The sequence below is a fragment of the Chanodichthys erythropterus genome, chromosome 3 (assembly GCF_024489055.1).
Source record: "Chanodichthys erythropterus isolate Z2021 chromosome 3, ASM2448905v1, whole genome shotgun sequence".
Lineage (NCBI taxonomy): Eukaryota > Metazoa > Chordata > Actinopteri > Cypriniformes > Xenocyprididae > Chanodichthys > Chanodichthys erythropterus.
Window position 1 is genome coordinate 21,615,922 of NC_090223.1, and position 17,565 is coordinate 21,633,486.

Genomic DNA, 17,565 nt, shown 5'->3' on the forward strand with positions numbered 1-17,565 from the left:
CTGAATGCAGACAGGCAAAGGTAACCATCAGACGATGGCAGTGAATAGTTCTGCTTTTGTTATTTGACTCAACCAGCCTTTTCTACAGTATTTGGACATCATAATTAGAGCCACTGCAGTTGTATAACTTCTTTTATAGGTGACATCAGCTTATAATTAGCTGTGAGCCTTTATCATACAGACACAAGCAAAGATGTAATTAAATATAACTACAATAAAGACTGGGTGGAACTAAAATTTAGTCATTAAAAACCCATGTTGAACTGCAACTCTTCTGAATACAGGTCAACATGGTGCTTATGTTTCTGGGCTCTGTGGACTTATGCATATAATACAACATGGAATTAGTTATATACTGTATACAATTATCTTTGACAAATTGCTTTTGTGCCTCTTTTGTAAGTCACTTACTTGTAAATGTATTGTAATATTAATCTTTCAGCCAATCATGTGACTTACATAACAGCACACAACTATGAGTCAAATCCAAGCCCCAGTTTCTCTTGAAGCCAATACGGAACTGATTTAAACTGCAATTCATCGACTGGACACTAGGGACAGGCTCCAAAAGAGAGCAGAAACTCAACTTTAATAAAAAAAAACAAAACAAAAAAACAAACATGTTTACAGCTTGGATTAAATTGTGGTTTTGGTCTATATAGTACGGAGCCCCACACATGACATGCAAGAAAAAAAAAAAAAAATCGTGCGCACAATTTACTAATTCGTTCCCTCGATTGACTAAATCGTGCACATAATTTACTATTTCATTCCCTCGATTTATAAATCATAAGCATTATTTATAAATCCGTTTAAATTATACTAAGCCTTAAAGGAACACTCCACTTTTTTTGAAAATAGGCTCATTTTCCAACTCCCTTAGAGTTAAACAGTTGAGTTTTACCATTTTCGAATCAATTCCGCGAATCAATTAGTTGTATCGTGTACTAAGACCGACGGAAAATGAAAAGTTGTGATTTTCTAGGCTGATATGGCTAGGAACTATACTCTCATTCAGGCGTAATAATCAAGGAACTTTGCTGCCGTACATGGGTGCAGCAGTGCAATGATATTACACAGCGTCTCTCACAAATGTCTCCATGGTTGCAAGACACGCTCCCTGTGCAAACAGGGGGTCACAGCCGCTGCGTAATATCATTGCGCCTTAGTACATGATGTAACTACAGAGGAGTCAAGTTTTAAATAGGAAAAATACTGAAACTCTTTGGTCATTTTTGAGCGAGATGCTAACGGTCTAACCAGATTCAATGAACTATGCTAAGCTATGCTAAAAGTGGTACCGCCAGACCCGGAGATCGGCTGAATGGATTCAAAAATGGTGAAACTCAACAGTTTAACTCTAGGGGAGTTGGAAAATGATCCTATTTTCAAAAAAAAGTGGAGTTCAAAAAAGTCTAAGGTGTCCCCTGAATGTGTCTGTGAAGTTTCAGCTCAAAATACCCCCTAGATTTTTTTTATTCATTTTTTAACTGCCTGTTTTGGGGCATCATTAAATATGCGCCGTTTCAGGCTGCGCGGCCCCTTTAAATTCTCCTGCTCCCCGCCCCCGAGCTCCTGCTTGCCTTAAACAGTGCCTAAACAAAGTTTACACAGCTAATATAACCCTCAAATGGATCTTTACAAAATGTTGTCATGCAGCATGTCTAATCGCGTAAGTATAGTATTTATTTGGATGTTTACATTTGATTCTGAATGAGTTTGAGGTTATGCTCCGTGGCTAACAGCTAACATTTCAAATTGTTGGAGAGATTTATAAAGAATGAAGTTGTATTTATGAATTATACAGACTGCAAGTGTTTAATAATGAAAATAATGACAGTCTTGTCTCCATATATACAGTAAGAAACGATGGTAACTTTAACCACATTTAAAAGTACATTAGCAACATGCTAATGAAATATTTAGAAAGACAATTCACAAATATCACTAAAAATATCATGATATCATGGATCATGTCAGTTATTATTGCTCCATCTGCCATTTTTCGCTATTGTTCTTGCTTGCTTACCTAGTCTGATGATTCAGCTGTGAACATCCAGATGTCCTGCCCTTGTGTAATGCCTTGAACATGAGCTGGCATATGCAAATATTGGAGGGCGTACATATTAATGATCCCGACTGTTATGTAACAGTCGGTGTTATGTTGAGATTCGCCTGTTCTTCGGAGGTCTTTTAAACAAATGAGATTTATATAAGAAGGAGGAAACAATGGTGTTTGAGACTCACTGTATGTCATTCCATGTACTGAACTCTTGTTATTCAACTATGCCAAGATAAATTCAATTTTTAATTCTAGGGCACCTTTAAAGTTCTGCATAATTAAGGGCGTGGTCACTTGAGTGACAGGTGGATTACTGCTGCTGTTTGTGAGCCGTCACGTTACCTCATCTAATTCCATCCGCTGAATTTGGCATCTCTGCCATGTTTGTGCTTTTTTGGGATTATTTCCTACAATTATCAAATAATATGGCTTGCTGCGTTAATGGTCGAGACATATGTAAGTTTGTGTACATGTGCACACATGCAGAAAGAACAGAACACACATTGTTGGATCGTCTTGGCATTAGCTCAAAGTTTTGTTTGTCAGATTTACTATAATGACATTGCTGGAGAATATGGCTCTCAAGACACCACAAATTCCGACAGCACTGCTTGGATATTAACTAAAAAAGCTGCACTATTTAAAAAAATTATACTTTGGATGCAGGCTCATTTGTTTGCGAGAGTCTAATGTATACAAGATAGATAAATAGCTCCTTAGCCTGCTAACATGATCACGTCATGCTAGGCGGCATTGTTTTAGCAACCAGACACCTCAGTTCCAACCACCTCCTGCCTCTTTAGCCATTTTCAGTTATCCGAGAGTAACGCGCTGACAAGATGGCAACGGACGCTTTTTGGCTTCAAAAATGCTCTTCAGAAATCTACGAGTGATGCCACAGACACTACGTCCATATTTATTTACAGTCTATCCCTAACCCTAATCATTTTAAAAGGCAATAATGATGTTGCTTTATCTGAAGACTCTTCACACTTTTAGTCAAATATTAAGTCTTAAAGGACTTCAACAGGGTTCAACGGGTTGCAGGTCCAAATTACAGTTTCATTGCAGCTTCAAAGGGTTCTACACGATCCCAGACGAGGAATAAGGGTCTTATCTAGTGAAACAATCATTTTCTAAAAAAAAAATGAATAAAATTATATACTTTTTAACCACAAATGCTAGTCTTGCACTGCTCTGCGATGCATCATGCATTACGTAATCACGTTGGAAAGGTTACGGAAGTACCGCGGTAGGGCGAAAAACTAAACCAACATCGTTGTTTTACCTTTTTTGGTAAAGGCCGTTTGCCCTAGTCTTTGCATGTTCGCTTTGTAAACACTTGCTCAGTACTTCCACCTATGTTACGCGTGATCTTTCCAACATGATTACGTAATGAGTGGCGCACCAAAGAGCTAGTGCAAGACAAGCATTTATGGTTAAAAAGTATATAATTTTTTTTTTTTTTTTGGAAAATGAGAGATTGTTTCACTAGACAAGACCCTTACTGTATGTTCATTTTTTGTTCTTCCTTGTTCGTTTGTCATCTTCTCTTTAGTTGTTCTGCTATGATAAAGAGACATCCACTCTTGCATTGTGAGTTCGTGCATTTTGGGGGCGGAGCAATGAAGGGAGGCGGTGTTTCACAGAAATCACTTACTGCTAACATGGAACAGGCCTCAAGCACTCAACAAAACCTTTAATAATAATGTCACAGAAAGAGTCAGAGGCATGTCACGGTTTTACTTTATTCAATTACCCAAAACACAGATCATTGACGTTGGGTGTATATAAATAAAGATCACCAAAGTAAAGTAGCAAATGAATCCGGTGCACAGAAGTGATGTCATGTGCAAAACTCATTTTGTCATTTTTTTTTCTTTAATACAAAAAGACTTGTTTGCAAAACTGTACAAATATCTTTTTTTTTTTTTTCAATTGGGTGTATGAAAGAAGAAACAAGAGCTGAGAGCTACAGGTGAAAGATTTTTAAAGGTGAAGTGAGTAATTTTTTCCATGTTAAATTGTATCCTTGTTTAATATGCAAATGAATAATTTATAGGTTGATTCTACCCAAAAGTTTGAAGATTTTATAGCTGTGACTCTATTTGCTCTGTTTCTTTGAGAATTCCATTGGCTCAAACAATAGCGTGAGTTTGGGGGTGGGGCTTTCTGCTTGTCTGACCAATAGCAGACGTTTGGGAAACGTTTAAAATCATTGTTGTTGCAGTTCCCTAGTGGTACAAAAATTGCACACTTCACCTTTAAGGGATTTTTAAGGGTGTAAATGTGTTTCTTAGCATGTGAAGCATGGTGCTCTTACAACAGAGACAGTAACTGTACGTAGCACAGAATGTGGCAGAGGCTGGACCTGGTGCCGGGATGTAAAGGCAGAGGGGGCATCAGACAGATTAGATGTCACAGTTAATGTTACAAACATTATTTTTCATCCGTTTGGAGTGCAACTAGATGGAGAGTTTACACTCTTCTGATTAAAGTACACAGTTTGTATACACACCTTACTTACAGTACCAAACAATTAGTCTAAGTAAACACTATGTTAGAAAAAAAATGTGATTCAAAGCAAAACGTACAGAAAAATAGGCAGAAACAGCCAATTTAACAGAGCTCAATAAAATTATGTAGTGCACAAAACTTGGCCAATGGTACAGTACAGCACATACATCCAATTGACACGCTCATAAGCATCCTTAGTTTAGAAAAACTGACGCTCAAAATCAATTATAGTCAAACAAACATGCACACATAAATCTGTGAGCATCACTTTATTTTAGCTGCCTGAGACACCTAATCATTTGTTTAAAGTCCCCCTGTAGTCAATAATTTTATCCCTTAAAACTCATCTTTGATCACCAAAATGACACATTTAAACAATAGCTTGAATGTAACTCTAAACCCTTGCCTCATTTATTATACGCGGATTTATGAATATGCTAATAAGCCCCGCCTCCACTCACTCGCACAAGCTCAAGAGATCCACTCGGTGAACTTACTGAGGTAAATGCTGCACAATGGTATCGCTTTTTAAAACCTCGGACACATAACGGTAATTAATACGATTAGCTGCCTTTTGCTTGACTACATTATCAAACAGCTAATAATGTGTTGCTAATATTACAAACCATGTTCCCGTTTGCGAGTCAGACATCTGTCTTCTAACAATCAGGATCCTTAGAAATGCTTTGAACACCTTAATGTCAGTGGAGAAAGGCTTATAGTCCATCATAACATCATACACCAGCTATATTGCCAAATCTACCCAATTTTTTTCATATCAACAGAAAAATATATCGAGATATATATTTTCTAGAGACTCTCCTGCTTCAGAGCATTGACGGGATTGGTTATAAGGTAGTTTGTGACGTCAGAAACACCAGCGAATTCAAACCGTCATTTTAAACAGAAAATCCTCAGCAATGGTGTTGACATGAATTTGCACATGGTTTGTCTTAAAGCATATTAAAAACATCACATAGACATATAAACAACATTAAAAACTTGATTTTCACCACAGGGGGACTTTAAAATCGATCTAATTACTTTCTTGATACATTTTCCAGGTCTTATTTCTTTCAAAAGAAAATAATGTTTGTCTTAAAGAGGACCTATTATGCTTTTTTTTATAATATTTTTTTTTACTTTCTTTAGTGTGTAATGTTGCTGTTGCTGCAAAGTTACAAAGCACAAAGTTACTCCAGAGGGAGTTATTCTCTATATCAGTAATAGTAAAATTTCCATGAAACGCCTCCATTGTAGTATTGACTTTTCCTCCAGGAACGAACACGTCACAATATTCCTCATTTAAAAAATTCCCGCCAAAGGCATGCACAAAGTAAAGGGGCGGGGCCTGGATGAGTTAGTTAGTAGTGTGTTGAAACTCGAGGTTATTGTAAGGGGTGTGGCATTTCCCAAACACACTCGAAGTGGTTGACCAATCACAACACACTGTCCAGCCAACCAATCAGAGCACATTGAGCTTTTCAGAAGGAGGGGCTTCATAGAGACTAAACAGAGCGATACTGACAGACTGGAAAGAGAGGTGCTGCAACAATGTCACATATGTGAAAAATAATGTGTTTTTTTGAACATTCAAGCATGAAAACCTATAACAGTAGACCCCAAAATCAAGACCTTGTAACAGGGCATTATAGGTCCTCTTTAATCTTTCATCAAAATGTAAAATCTTGCTTCACTAATGAAATGACTTTCCTTTTCAGCTCTCGTCACCTAGGCAGTGCAGGCTATAGGTTAATGTTAACCAATCATCAAACAGCTCAAATAACTTAAAACTTTAAAATCACACTGTATTACAAGGCATCCTGTGCTGTTTGCAAAGATCAGGAATGATTTCATTGCAAGGTCCTTTCATAACATCATCAATATAAAATGACAGCCAAAGGTTTTTACACACTTGCTAATGAGGGTTGTGCAAAATTCAGAATTGGTTCCCTTTCAATTTACAAATGTGAATTTGAACTGAACTGGCCACACCCCTCAATCAATCAATCAATCAATCAATCAATCAATCAATCAATCAATCAATCAATCAATCAATCAATCTATCTATCTATCTATCTATCTATCTATCTATCTATCTATCTATCTATCTATCTATCTATCTATCTATCTATCTATCTATCTATCTATCTATCTATCATCTTTAAACAAAACTTTGTCAAGACAACATTTTATAGTTACAAATTACTGTACAGTTACTTTGAATTTCAGTCACTTCCTTGCATTCAAATTTGAACTGCCATTCTGAATCTGTCTGCTGCCTCAATTCAAATGCAGGAACCAAATTGTAAATAAAAAGGCATTTTCAGTTCAATTCTGCATGGTGCACAACCCTGTTAGTAACACATGATAATGCTAATGTGAAAAGGTTATTCACTATACAAGAAAGAAACTAGCTGACCTTCAGTTACTGCATTTTTGAAAACCTTCACAAAAATACCAACAACAATACAGATGTTGTCTTTACTGTCCTGTTGACGTCTTGGGGTGCAATTCTTGCTTTTCTCTCCAATCCTTCTGTGATGACAAACTGTAAGAATGTTTTGTGTCTGAAAGCGTCGTGTTGTGTCTGGAGCGACAGAATGAAAATGACGGCTCATGTGCATTACATCTAGCTGGTGGAGAAATCCTTGTGAGCACAAACTGGACATTAAATATTCAAAAAAATTCTGTGGTTCAGTTTTTGTGTGTATGTCCTTAAACATTGCAATTCCTTTTGATGATTCCAAACATTATTATAAGAGCTGGTATCAAGATTGTCTCCAAGTTTAGAGGTCTTTTCCTAATGCAGTTCTTGATGTGCACTCACAAAATGTCCAGAAATCTGATGCTAATGAGATTGTCCCAAGTGCATAGTGACTCAAAGACAACCAATACATATTCCATGTACAGATGCACTGCCTTGATTTTCAAAACTAAATAGTGTGATGAATATAAAAACTTAACTCCATTAATGCTATGAACAAAATAGAAAAAAAACAGACATGCCTTTAACCAAAAAAAAGAAGAAAACTCTGCATGTATTTACATATGATTTGAAATATCTGACACACTACAGTAAAAATCGAGTTCTGCATTTCAGTCAAAGGCTGATCAAGACTTCTTCATCGGTTCCCCAGGAAATAGGTCAGGTTGAGGTTTGAGGTCTAAATAGGTGCAAATCCTCCACCCACAGTCCAAACAAACCCTCTGGCAAGAGTGAGACGCCTACCTGTGATTTCTGGCTTTCGTTCAGGTGTTCAACATCTTTGAACAGGCTCTCGAAAAGTGCTTCTCATCGTTTGTTTGAGCGGTTTGTGGAGGCCCTATCGGCAGCATGGAGGAATATGGAGGATGATGGGTTGGAGGTGAGGAAATCTAGACCTGTGTCGAGTAGGAGCGGTGCAGAGTGGCGGAGCGTCCCGCGGAGTGGGCGGCGCAGTGGCGCGTGTGCTGGGACGGCTGGTCTAGACTTCGCTGGAAATGGAGCGAGACGGTATGAGGACATCGGGGGGGACGGGGAACCGATGAGGCTGATGGTCATGTGATCTCAGTGAATGGAGATCCCCTTGGAGTCTGTAAGGGGGGGGGGAGAGAGAGAGTGTGAGGGGAGAGAGAGAAAGAAAGGATGAGAAACCAAGACTGGAAGGTGGAAACTGTGGAAACTAAAATTAGTGATGCACCGAAATGTTTTTTTAACCAAAACACAGAGACCAAATTTAAAGCAGAAAACTGAAACATTTTTAATAAGGAACACGGCATAGTGTTTATATGGGAACCACCAGCAGGGTGTTAAAAGTGATTAATTGAGTGATGATTGAGTATTATTGAAGACACCTGATGATAATGAACACAATCGCTGAAGGAAAGAGGAACACAAGATCTACAACTGACTTCCAGCCACAGCTTTAAATCTCTCTTATTACAAACCAGACTGACTTTATTTCTGTCATTCATCTACAGTTTTTTTTTTTTTTTTCGAGAATTAACAGAGGTTTAGATGTTGATGTTTTATTGAAAATGGTTAGTCACCATTATGATGATCAGTGTTTTGTTAGATGGCAGTTTGACTCTTGACTTTTCATGTCAGTTTGAGGTTTTTGTAACAGTGTTTACCAAAACATGTAATTTGTTACAAAAGAAACCATGAAAGAGAGATGTAATGTAATTTTAATGTATTTTCAGTTGATTTCATCTAAGGCTGTGGCTGGAAGTCAGTCGTAGTTCTTGTGTTTCTCTTTCCTTCAGTGATTCTGCTCATTATCATCAGGTGTCTTCAATAATCAAACAATCATCACACAATCAATCACTTATGTATCTAATTAACTCTAACACTGCTTCGGCGTTACTTTTAACACCCTGCTGGTTGTTCACATATGAACACAGTGTTAAACACCGGGGAATTTACTTTGTATAATGAATATGTAATATAGTGCATATATTTATTCAAATGCTCCTTTCTAGAGTTCATTTTTCTAGCTAACTATCGAGTTTATGGTAATTGAATGGCTTTTCTGAGGTAAATGTAATGTAAGGAGACATATTGTTTACAAGCTGTTTTACTGACGTCTTTTCGCGGTTGAACGCTGATTGAGTGATACATGACATGAGACATGATGATACATTTCCGTTGTACCGTTTCTTTCAACATACCTTCTGATGTTCATTCATGTTTATTATGTTCTATAACTAGTAGTAAAGACAAATAGATGATCAGTTCACTTGCCACGGCTGCGATCTGTCAGGCCACATTAAAAGTGTCAGAAAAGTTTTATTGACGTTTTTTGCAGTTGAACGCTGATTGAGTATTTACATGAGAAATGAAGGGCGATTAAATGATACATTTCGTTGTACTGTATCTTTCAACATACCTTCTGATGTTCATTCATGTTTATTTTGTTCTATAACTAGTAGTAAAAATAAATGGATGATCAGTTAATTTGCCACGGCTGCGATTTGTCAGGCCACATTAAAAGTGTCAGAAAAGTTTTATTGATTTTTTTTGCGGTTGAACGCTGATTGAGTATTTACATGAGAAACGAAGGGCGATTAAATGATACATTTCGGTTGTACTGTTTCTTTCAACATACCTTCTGATGTTTATTCACATTTATTTTGTTCTATAAATAGTAGTAAAGAGAAAGAGTTAATTGGTTCACTTGCCACGGCTTCGATCTGTCAAGCCACATTAAGAGCATCAGAACAGTTTTATTGTTTGAATTTCATAATAAAATTGATAGAATCTGAAAGCTCTGAAAGACTTTCGCTGCATCCGAAATTGCATACTGTATAGTAGGTACTACATATGATTGGAAACTTACTTCGCAATCGTTAAAAAAGTGCATTCTATCAATATAGTATGAATGAAATTTAGACGTACTACATCCGCCATGTTGTCATTGTCATGTAACCCACCAGCATCAGTTGTGTTGCTTCACTGTGTTTGTTCCATATTAAAAAATAACAAAGCAATCCTTATATTGGAGACATGTGCCAGCCTTAGCTGCAACACATCTGACATGTTCACCTAACACGTTGTCGGAGAAGCGCTAATTAAACGTCACTCTTTCAGCTAATGATTTTGGCCCTGCAAAACAATTTTGGCCAGAAATTTTCGGTTCATCACTAAAATAAATATAAGGCAGAGAGAGAAAAGGGATGACTAAATGATCGAGGTGACAAAGAGAGGAAAATAAGGTAAATCAGTTTCAAAAGTGAGGAGGATGAGGGTGGCCTACGAAGGGAAACTCACACTGGTGTAATTTTTCCCATCTAATTGCCTTCCATCTTTGAAGTTCCACATGCTACACAGTCCAATTTCCATCAGCCCATTGAGGAATCAATGAGTTAATGGCCCTAAACATTTTGTTGCTTCTCAGATACTTTATTATAAATGTAATAGTCCTCAGGTTAAGCAAAGAGCAAGAGCGATCCTCCAGAGCGTCAGTGGGTTTTGCAGGTTTGGTGTTTGGGTTGTGCAGGATGGACATGCTAGTAAAGGGAGAAGGAGGGCTGGGTGGGTCGTGGGAGTCACATTAGGGTCCACTGGGTAAAAAACAGAAGGACAGGGTGGGGCGTAATCCATCCCCCCTATGTGTGCAGCCCTGCCACTAACCCACTCCCACCCCTTACCTGAGTGCCACTTAACTTTTCAAGTGGACTCTCTACGCAGGGCAGCGCTACCATGGGCATGCCCAGCACAGACTCAGGACGCTGGGGTCGCGCTGGTGGGGGTGGGGGCTTTGCCTGCTGGAAGTTGTTGATCACACACGTCACCTAGAGAGAGAAAGAGAAGAGAGCAAAGAAAGATAGAGAGGGAATAAAGAGAAGAAGTAGTGGAGGGAGTGATGGAGAGAGGGATCTCTTGGATTTCATCAATATGTTGGCAAAATTTGCAATTTGTCTTAACCAGAATAAGGTCTTGTGATAATTTCTAAGGCTGTATTTCTACTTGGTATTAAAATGCATTTTGGTTGATCGTATTACAAGCGGACAAGGGAGACACACCCGTTTACATATGAACACGAAAGGATATGATGGAAAAACATACGGAGAGCAGCAGCAAATCAGGAATGGTGAGAGAACATTGTGCTTGGTACATTTTTGGTCTTTAAACCAAATTTGGGTCTTCAGCTGACAAAGTTTAAATCCTGTTTGGCTAATGCGCTTGACCATAAAGTTCACACTTTAGGTCAGTAGGTGGTCTTTTGTGCTGTTTGGATATATTCGACCACATGAGCGTTTACACTACGAAAGCAATCTGGTCAAATTCGTTTTCGACTAACTCTGGAAGTGGTTGAAAGTGGACAAGCTCAAATCGTTTTAGATCCTGTTCACACCTGTATTTAGCATCATCTGCTTGTGATCCAATCGACCAAAGTGCATCTTAATACCAGGTGGAAACAGGGCCAAAAGTTGTTCAAAAAGTTTAATCTGGATTAGAATGATCTGGATTTGGAAATCCCATGTTTTGCTATCCAGGATCAGGTAATCCATTTTACCTTTGTGCCAGTTTTTCAAAGCAAAACTGGATTGGATCTGGATTACCAGATTACCAAATCTGGATTGCTAGTGCTCTATGGCGCCCCTAAAGGGACATGGTGATGGGGAAAAAAATAAATATTTCAATGCTTTTGTGTTCTCTCAGAAAAGTTTTGTGTAACGTTCACCCGAGAAACTGCGTTCGCTCACAAAGAACTTTTGATTGGTTCATCTCTGTAAAATCCAGATTTTTTGGATCAAAAGGTATTCCAATCTTAGTAAAAAGTTTTGAACAGCACAAAATGATGATTTGATCCAGATCAAAACCAAGATTGGATTTTGTGATCTAATCTGATTTCAGAATCATTTTTCAACCCATTTTCAGGATGTGATCCAATCCGATAGCCGAAATCACTCTCTCACCAGAAAGACAGCGATGGCTCCGCCAGTGAAGTATCCAGCGAGGACGTCGGCCCAGTGGTTGCGATATTCAGCCACTCTGACCACACCCACCAACATGGCCAGACACAGCAGAGTCAGACTGAGTGTGGGTTTGGTCAGACGCGTCCCTTTAGTCCTAAACACCAACGTCACGTACATCTGCAATCACAGGCAGGCAATGGTGAAGAATAAGCCTGATACAATTGCCATGTTTTATAGGGACTTCCCATAGATAGTATGATTTTTACACTGTATATAAACTGTATTTATGATTTTTATATGTACACAAAAGAATCCGACCACATGATAGTGTGCCTGACTAACCACTCTCTTGTGATGCTCTATGAACGTAGAACACATCGCTAGTCTCAAGCGGCTGTTCGCTCAGAAATGCAGTGGAATGGGGAAAGGGTAGTGGAATGGGGAAAAAAAGCAAAGTTATTAAAGTTGTTTTTTTTTAACTTGACCGGCACGTTTTTAGAATGCCTTTTCATGGGTGAGGTGCTGCAAAAGACACGAGACACGGGTGTAACAGCCAAACATAAAAACAACAGGAAAAATAGTGCAATGGAATGCAAGAACCTGTCAAGAACTACTACTGTACGTTTGATATTTCATGATGGTGACAGGCTGAAAGGTGCTGTTATTTTCTGATATTACTGGTGTTGTTTATTGCTATTACTATTTATTTAATATTATTTATATAGGATTTAAGATTTAAGTAATTTGTTTTACATGTTGATCACTTCAGGTGTGGCGTACTTGGAATGGAACTTTTTTAACCATAATAAAGAGTTTAATAGTCAAAAGAGAGAATGTTGCTTGAATCATACTGTAGTTACATTTTTAAGTTGACTAGTTAAACATAAAAAAAACATCTAAAACATGAATCGGTCAATCGTTCTGAAAAAAATAAATAAATAAAAATAAATCAAGATTTTATTTTTTTGCCAAATCACCCAGCCCTAACTAACATTATAAGTGCACGTCAGGAAACATTATAAAATAATAATAATAACGAAAAATGAAGTTCATGACCCCTTTGAGACCAAGACTTCCTTGTCTGACCAGATTCACCAGAAGGAACATGTTGAACCAGTTTTGCAGTTTTGCATTTGTTTTGCTGGTGACATGGCTATACCCGTGCACTGGCTAGATGGGGTAAGCAAATTAATCTTATTTCAAACCAAAAAAAAGATATATAATCTTGTTTTCAATTTGGATTAAGATTATTTTGTTTACCCCATTGGCAGATTATTTTGCTTGTTTTAAGGAAAAACACACTTAATTTTGATTTATTTTTCCTGAAAACAAGAAAATCATTTTTACTTGTCAAGAAAATGCTTCTTGATTTAAGAACTTTAAGATATTTTGACTAGAATCAAGACAAAAACTAAGTAAGAACAGAATTTTTTGCAGTGTATTGCTTATAAATCCAAAGAGTTACAGCTGCACTATTTTGTTTGTCTGTCAGTACTTCCACAAGGGAGTCATTTCAGATTCAGTATCTCTAAAACGATTAAAATAGTTCTAGGTTCAATAAACTCACCACTGTATACACTGCTGAATAAACACTGAGGGCCGCATCCTTGGAGGGAAACGATTTCCGTGCAGATGCCACTATGAGGGGGTTTCCAGTGCAGGCTTTGCGCTCTGTGATGTACTGTAAGTTGGAATGGCAGCCCAGTGCTGTGTAGTTTGGTCTGCACGCTGACAGGAAGTGAGGCGTCTGGTTTCCTGTCACCACCTGTCCAGCATTGGCAAAGATGGTGGTGGTGAACACGCCAAAGGTATAGACACCTGAGTGAGAGAACAGAAATGAAAGATAGCAGAAACACATGCAAAACATGTAAATATTGAGGCTACTGATATATTGGAGACCATAGGAGAGTGGCATGTAACATAGCCATTATGTTAAAGGGTTAGTTCACCCAAAAATGAAAATTATGTAATTAGTTACTGAAAAAGGGAGTGTCATTGCTGGTGATGGAGGCCTCACTGAGCCATCGGATTTTATCAAAAATATCTTAATTTATGTTCCGAAGATTAACAAAGGTCTTACAGGTGTGGAACGACATGAGGGTGAGTAATAAATGACATTATTTTCATTTTTGGGTGAACTAACCCTTGGGTGAAGCGTCTTATGAACTACTCTGACCAACTAACAGTTATGGTTAATCAGTCTTTCTTTTTGGATTCAAATTTGACCTTTTTATGTAACTTAATTTTAAAAGGTTATGAACAATCTTGAAGAAAAAAATTAGATGACTAACTTGTAAGACTAGTCAAGGCAGTTTAAGCAACCGGCCAATATGATCTGTATTGAAAATAAAATAAAAAATATTTATTATATTGGCCAGTTTGGCCACCATATTCATTACTGGTCATAAAACGTATTAATATTGTCCATTATATTTGTTGGTGGTCAATAAAATATTATACATACAGAGACACACACACACATATATATATATATATATATATATATATATATATATATATATATATATATATATATATATATATATATATATATATATAATAAATAACTTATTAATATTGTCCATTATATTTGTTGGTTAATAAAATAAAATAAAATAAAATAAATAAAAAAACTTATTAATATTGTTATATTATATTTGTTGGTGGTCAATAAAAAAATAAAAATAAATAAATAAATAAATATATATATATATATATATATATATATATATATATATATATATATATATATATATATATATATATATATATATATATATAATAATATTGTTTTATAATATTGTATTATAATAAAATAATATTGTCCATTATATTTGTTGGTTAATAAAATAAAATAAAATAAAATAAAATAAAATAAAATAAATAAAATAAAAAACTTATTAATATTGTCCATTACATTTGTTGTAAATAAAAAAATAAAAATAAAATGTAATTGTTTATCATATTCATAATTGTTCATAGTAACATGAAAATAAAAAAAAAATTTATAATATTGGTCATTATATTGATTAATAGTCATAAAATATTGTATTTGGTTTGAAAAGTAAAATAGTAGCAGCCGTGTCCCACCATGTGACACTTTACTGGAAATGATCTTAAAGAGCATTTTTCTAATTCTTGTATATTTATTATAAATGCAGTTCTTATGAACTTGAGAAATAACATGTAATATTTCTACTTTTAAATTTCATTTGTCACAATGCAGGACTATTTAAGTAAACTGCAAAAAAAAAAAAAAAAAAAAAAGTTAAATGTTAAAATAAACAAAAAACTTGGTATTCAGAAAGAGTATTTAAAAAACACATTTACTTGCATTCCTTAACATACATTTTAACCTAAAAATTTAATCTTGAAAAAAACAAAAACAAAAAAAAACTACCTATTAAACACAAACTGCATAAAAATAAAAGTTCTTTATTGGCATTGATGGTTCCATAAAGAACCTTTAACATCCATGAAACATTTCCATTGCACAAAAGATTCCTTGTAGTGGAAAAAGGTTCTTTAGAGTATTAAAATGTTCTTCAGACTAGAAAGAAATGTTCAATGAAAGGTTCTTTGGGGAACCAAAAATGGTTCTCGCCATGAAAACCCCTTCAAAATGGCTTTTATGCTTTTAATGATGATCATGATCAAATATATTTACTCTGTTGTACCTAGGAAGCGTATGACGCGTCTCAGCAGGGGGTTGAAGTAACAGCAGTCGGCTGTGACTATGGTCTTCTCCTGCGTGCCCTCCGACCTCATGAAAAACGCCATCACCTCGCCAGCCAGAATCTGAAGAGGAAAACACACAAATGGATCAAACTGGAGCTTTGCTTCAGCCTGCCAGAACATCCACCACTCCATTTGCTTTGGCATAATTTGTTGTAGCTCCATTTGGTTGAAAACCGAGTGCAGGGAAACATGCGCATTATACTCTGGCTAAGCAGGCGTTTTATCTGCCTCCTTGAGAATTTGAATCATGAGTTGCTAATAGTCCCTCATTTTCACCGTTCCCAAATGCCAACACCAGAACCTCATTATTTCTGATCTCCCTGGTTACAGTTAAGACGAGTAACAGCTCGTTCAACATGACTAATTCTGCTCTGCCATGTAAGAGCTGCACACACATCAGTTCTCATCAGTGTGTTTAAATCCTCGTACTGTATGTCTTCTCTCTGTAATGCAAACAGTAAAAGCTAATTTATTATCCATAATTATAACACAGCTCCCAGTCATACTCATTTCTGATCAATCATGTTATTCTGTGCTCAAAAACATGTATGAAAATTAGGGATGTCTATTATATTGGAGACCACATTTGTATACAATTAAAAAATCAAATAATATAAAGAATAAAATAAAATACACAGTAAGACAATCTAATACATTTACAAATCTAGCATTAACATTTTATGAACATTTGGGTTAAATAAATATTTAAAAATAAAATCTAAAATTTTCAAATTATAAAGAATGTAAAAAAAGAGTAACACTGAAAGTTATGTTAAAAAACTTGGATGCATGATAATAAATAATAAAATAAAATAAAATAATAAATAAAATAAAAACAACTTTATAATATTGAAAAATATCTATAAAATAAAATAAAAACTACTTGATAATATTGGGATGTGATGCATGAGATCATAAATGTACTGAATAAAATAAAAAGAAAAAAAATTTAATATTGAAAAATAAAAAATAAAAACAACTTTATAATATTGGGATGTGATGAATGACACCATAACTGTACTGAAAAAAATAAAATAAAATAAAATAAAATAAAATAAAATAAAATAAAATAAAATAAAATAAAATAAAATAAAATAAAATAAAATAAAATAAAATAAAATAAAATAAAATAAAATAAAATAAAATAAAATAAAATAAAAACTACTTGATAATAATATTATTATATATTATAATAATTATTATAATATTAAAAAATATCTATAATATAAAAACTACTTTATAATATTGAGATGAGATGCATGAGATCATAACTGTACTGAATTAAATAAAATTAAATAAAACCAACTTTTTAATATCGAAAAATAAAAATAAAAACAACTTTATAATATTGAAAAATATCTATAAAATAAAATAAAATAAAATAAAATAAAATAAAATAAAATAAAATAAAATAAAAACTACTTGATAATATTGGGATGTGATGCATGAGATCATAAATGTACTGAATAAAATAAAATAAAATAAAATAAAATAAAATAAAATAAAATAAAATAAAATAAAATAAAATAAAATAAAATAAAATAAAATAAAATAAAATAAAATAAAATAAATAAAATAAAACAACTTTTAATATTGAAAAATAAAAAATAAAAACAACTTTATAATATTGGGATGTGATGAATGAGACCATAACTGTACTGAAATAAAATAAAATAAAATAAAAACTACTTGATAATATTATTATTATAATATATTATAATAATTATTATAATATTCAAAAATATCTATAAAATAAAAACTACTTTATAATATTGGGATGAGGTGCATGAGATCATAACTGTACTGAATAAAATAAAATTAAATAAAAACAACTTTTTAATATC

The 17,565-nt window shown here is 34.8% G+C and overlaps 1 protein-coding gene across 3 annotated transcripts in view; it reads right to left on the bottom strand.

Annotated features, from left to right (window-relative positions):
- Window positions 1-3,798: 3,798 nt before the first annotated feature.
- The window catches only part of plppr2a (phospholipid phosphatase related 2a), a 44,083-nt gene continuing 30,316 nt past the window's right edge, over window positions 3,799-17,565 (bottom strand). For 2 of the 3 annotated variants that reach the window (XM_067381339.1, XM_067381340.1), the window contains 5 exons: window positions 15,661-15,781; window positions 13,551-13,801; window positions 11,984-12,160; window positions 10,728-10,855; window positions 3,799-8,155 (listed from right to left, as the gene is read on the bottom strand). In XM_067381339.1, the coding sequence (XP_067237440.1) occupies window positions 8,047-8,155; window positions 10,728-10,855; window positions 11,984-12,160; window positions 13,551-13,801; window positions 15,661-15,781 (786 nt within the window). In that variant the 3' untranslated portion in view covers window positions 3,799-8,046. Of the gene's footprint in view, window positions 8,156-10,711; window positions 10,856-11,983; window positions 12,161-13,550; window positions 13,802-15,660; window positions 15,782-17,565 lie in introns of all 3 variants that reach the window. The other variant, XM_067381341.1, reaches the window with a different exon arrangement.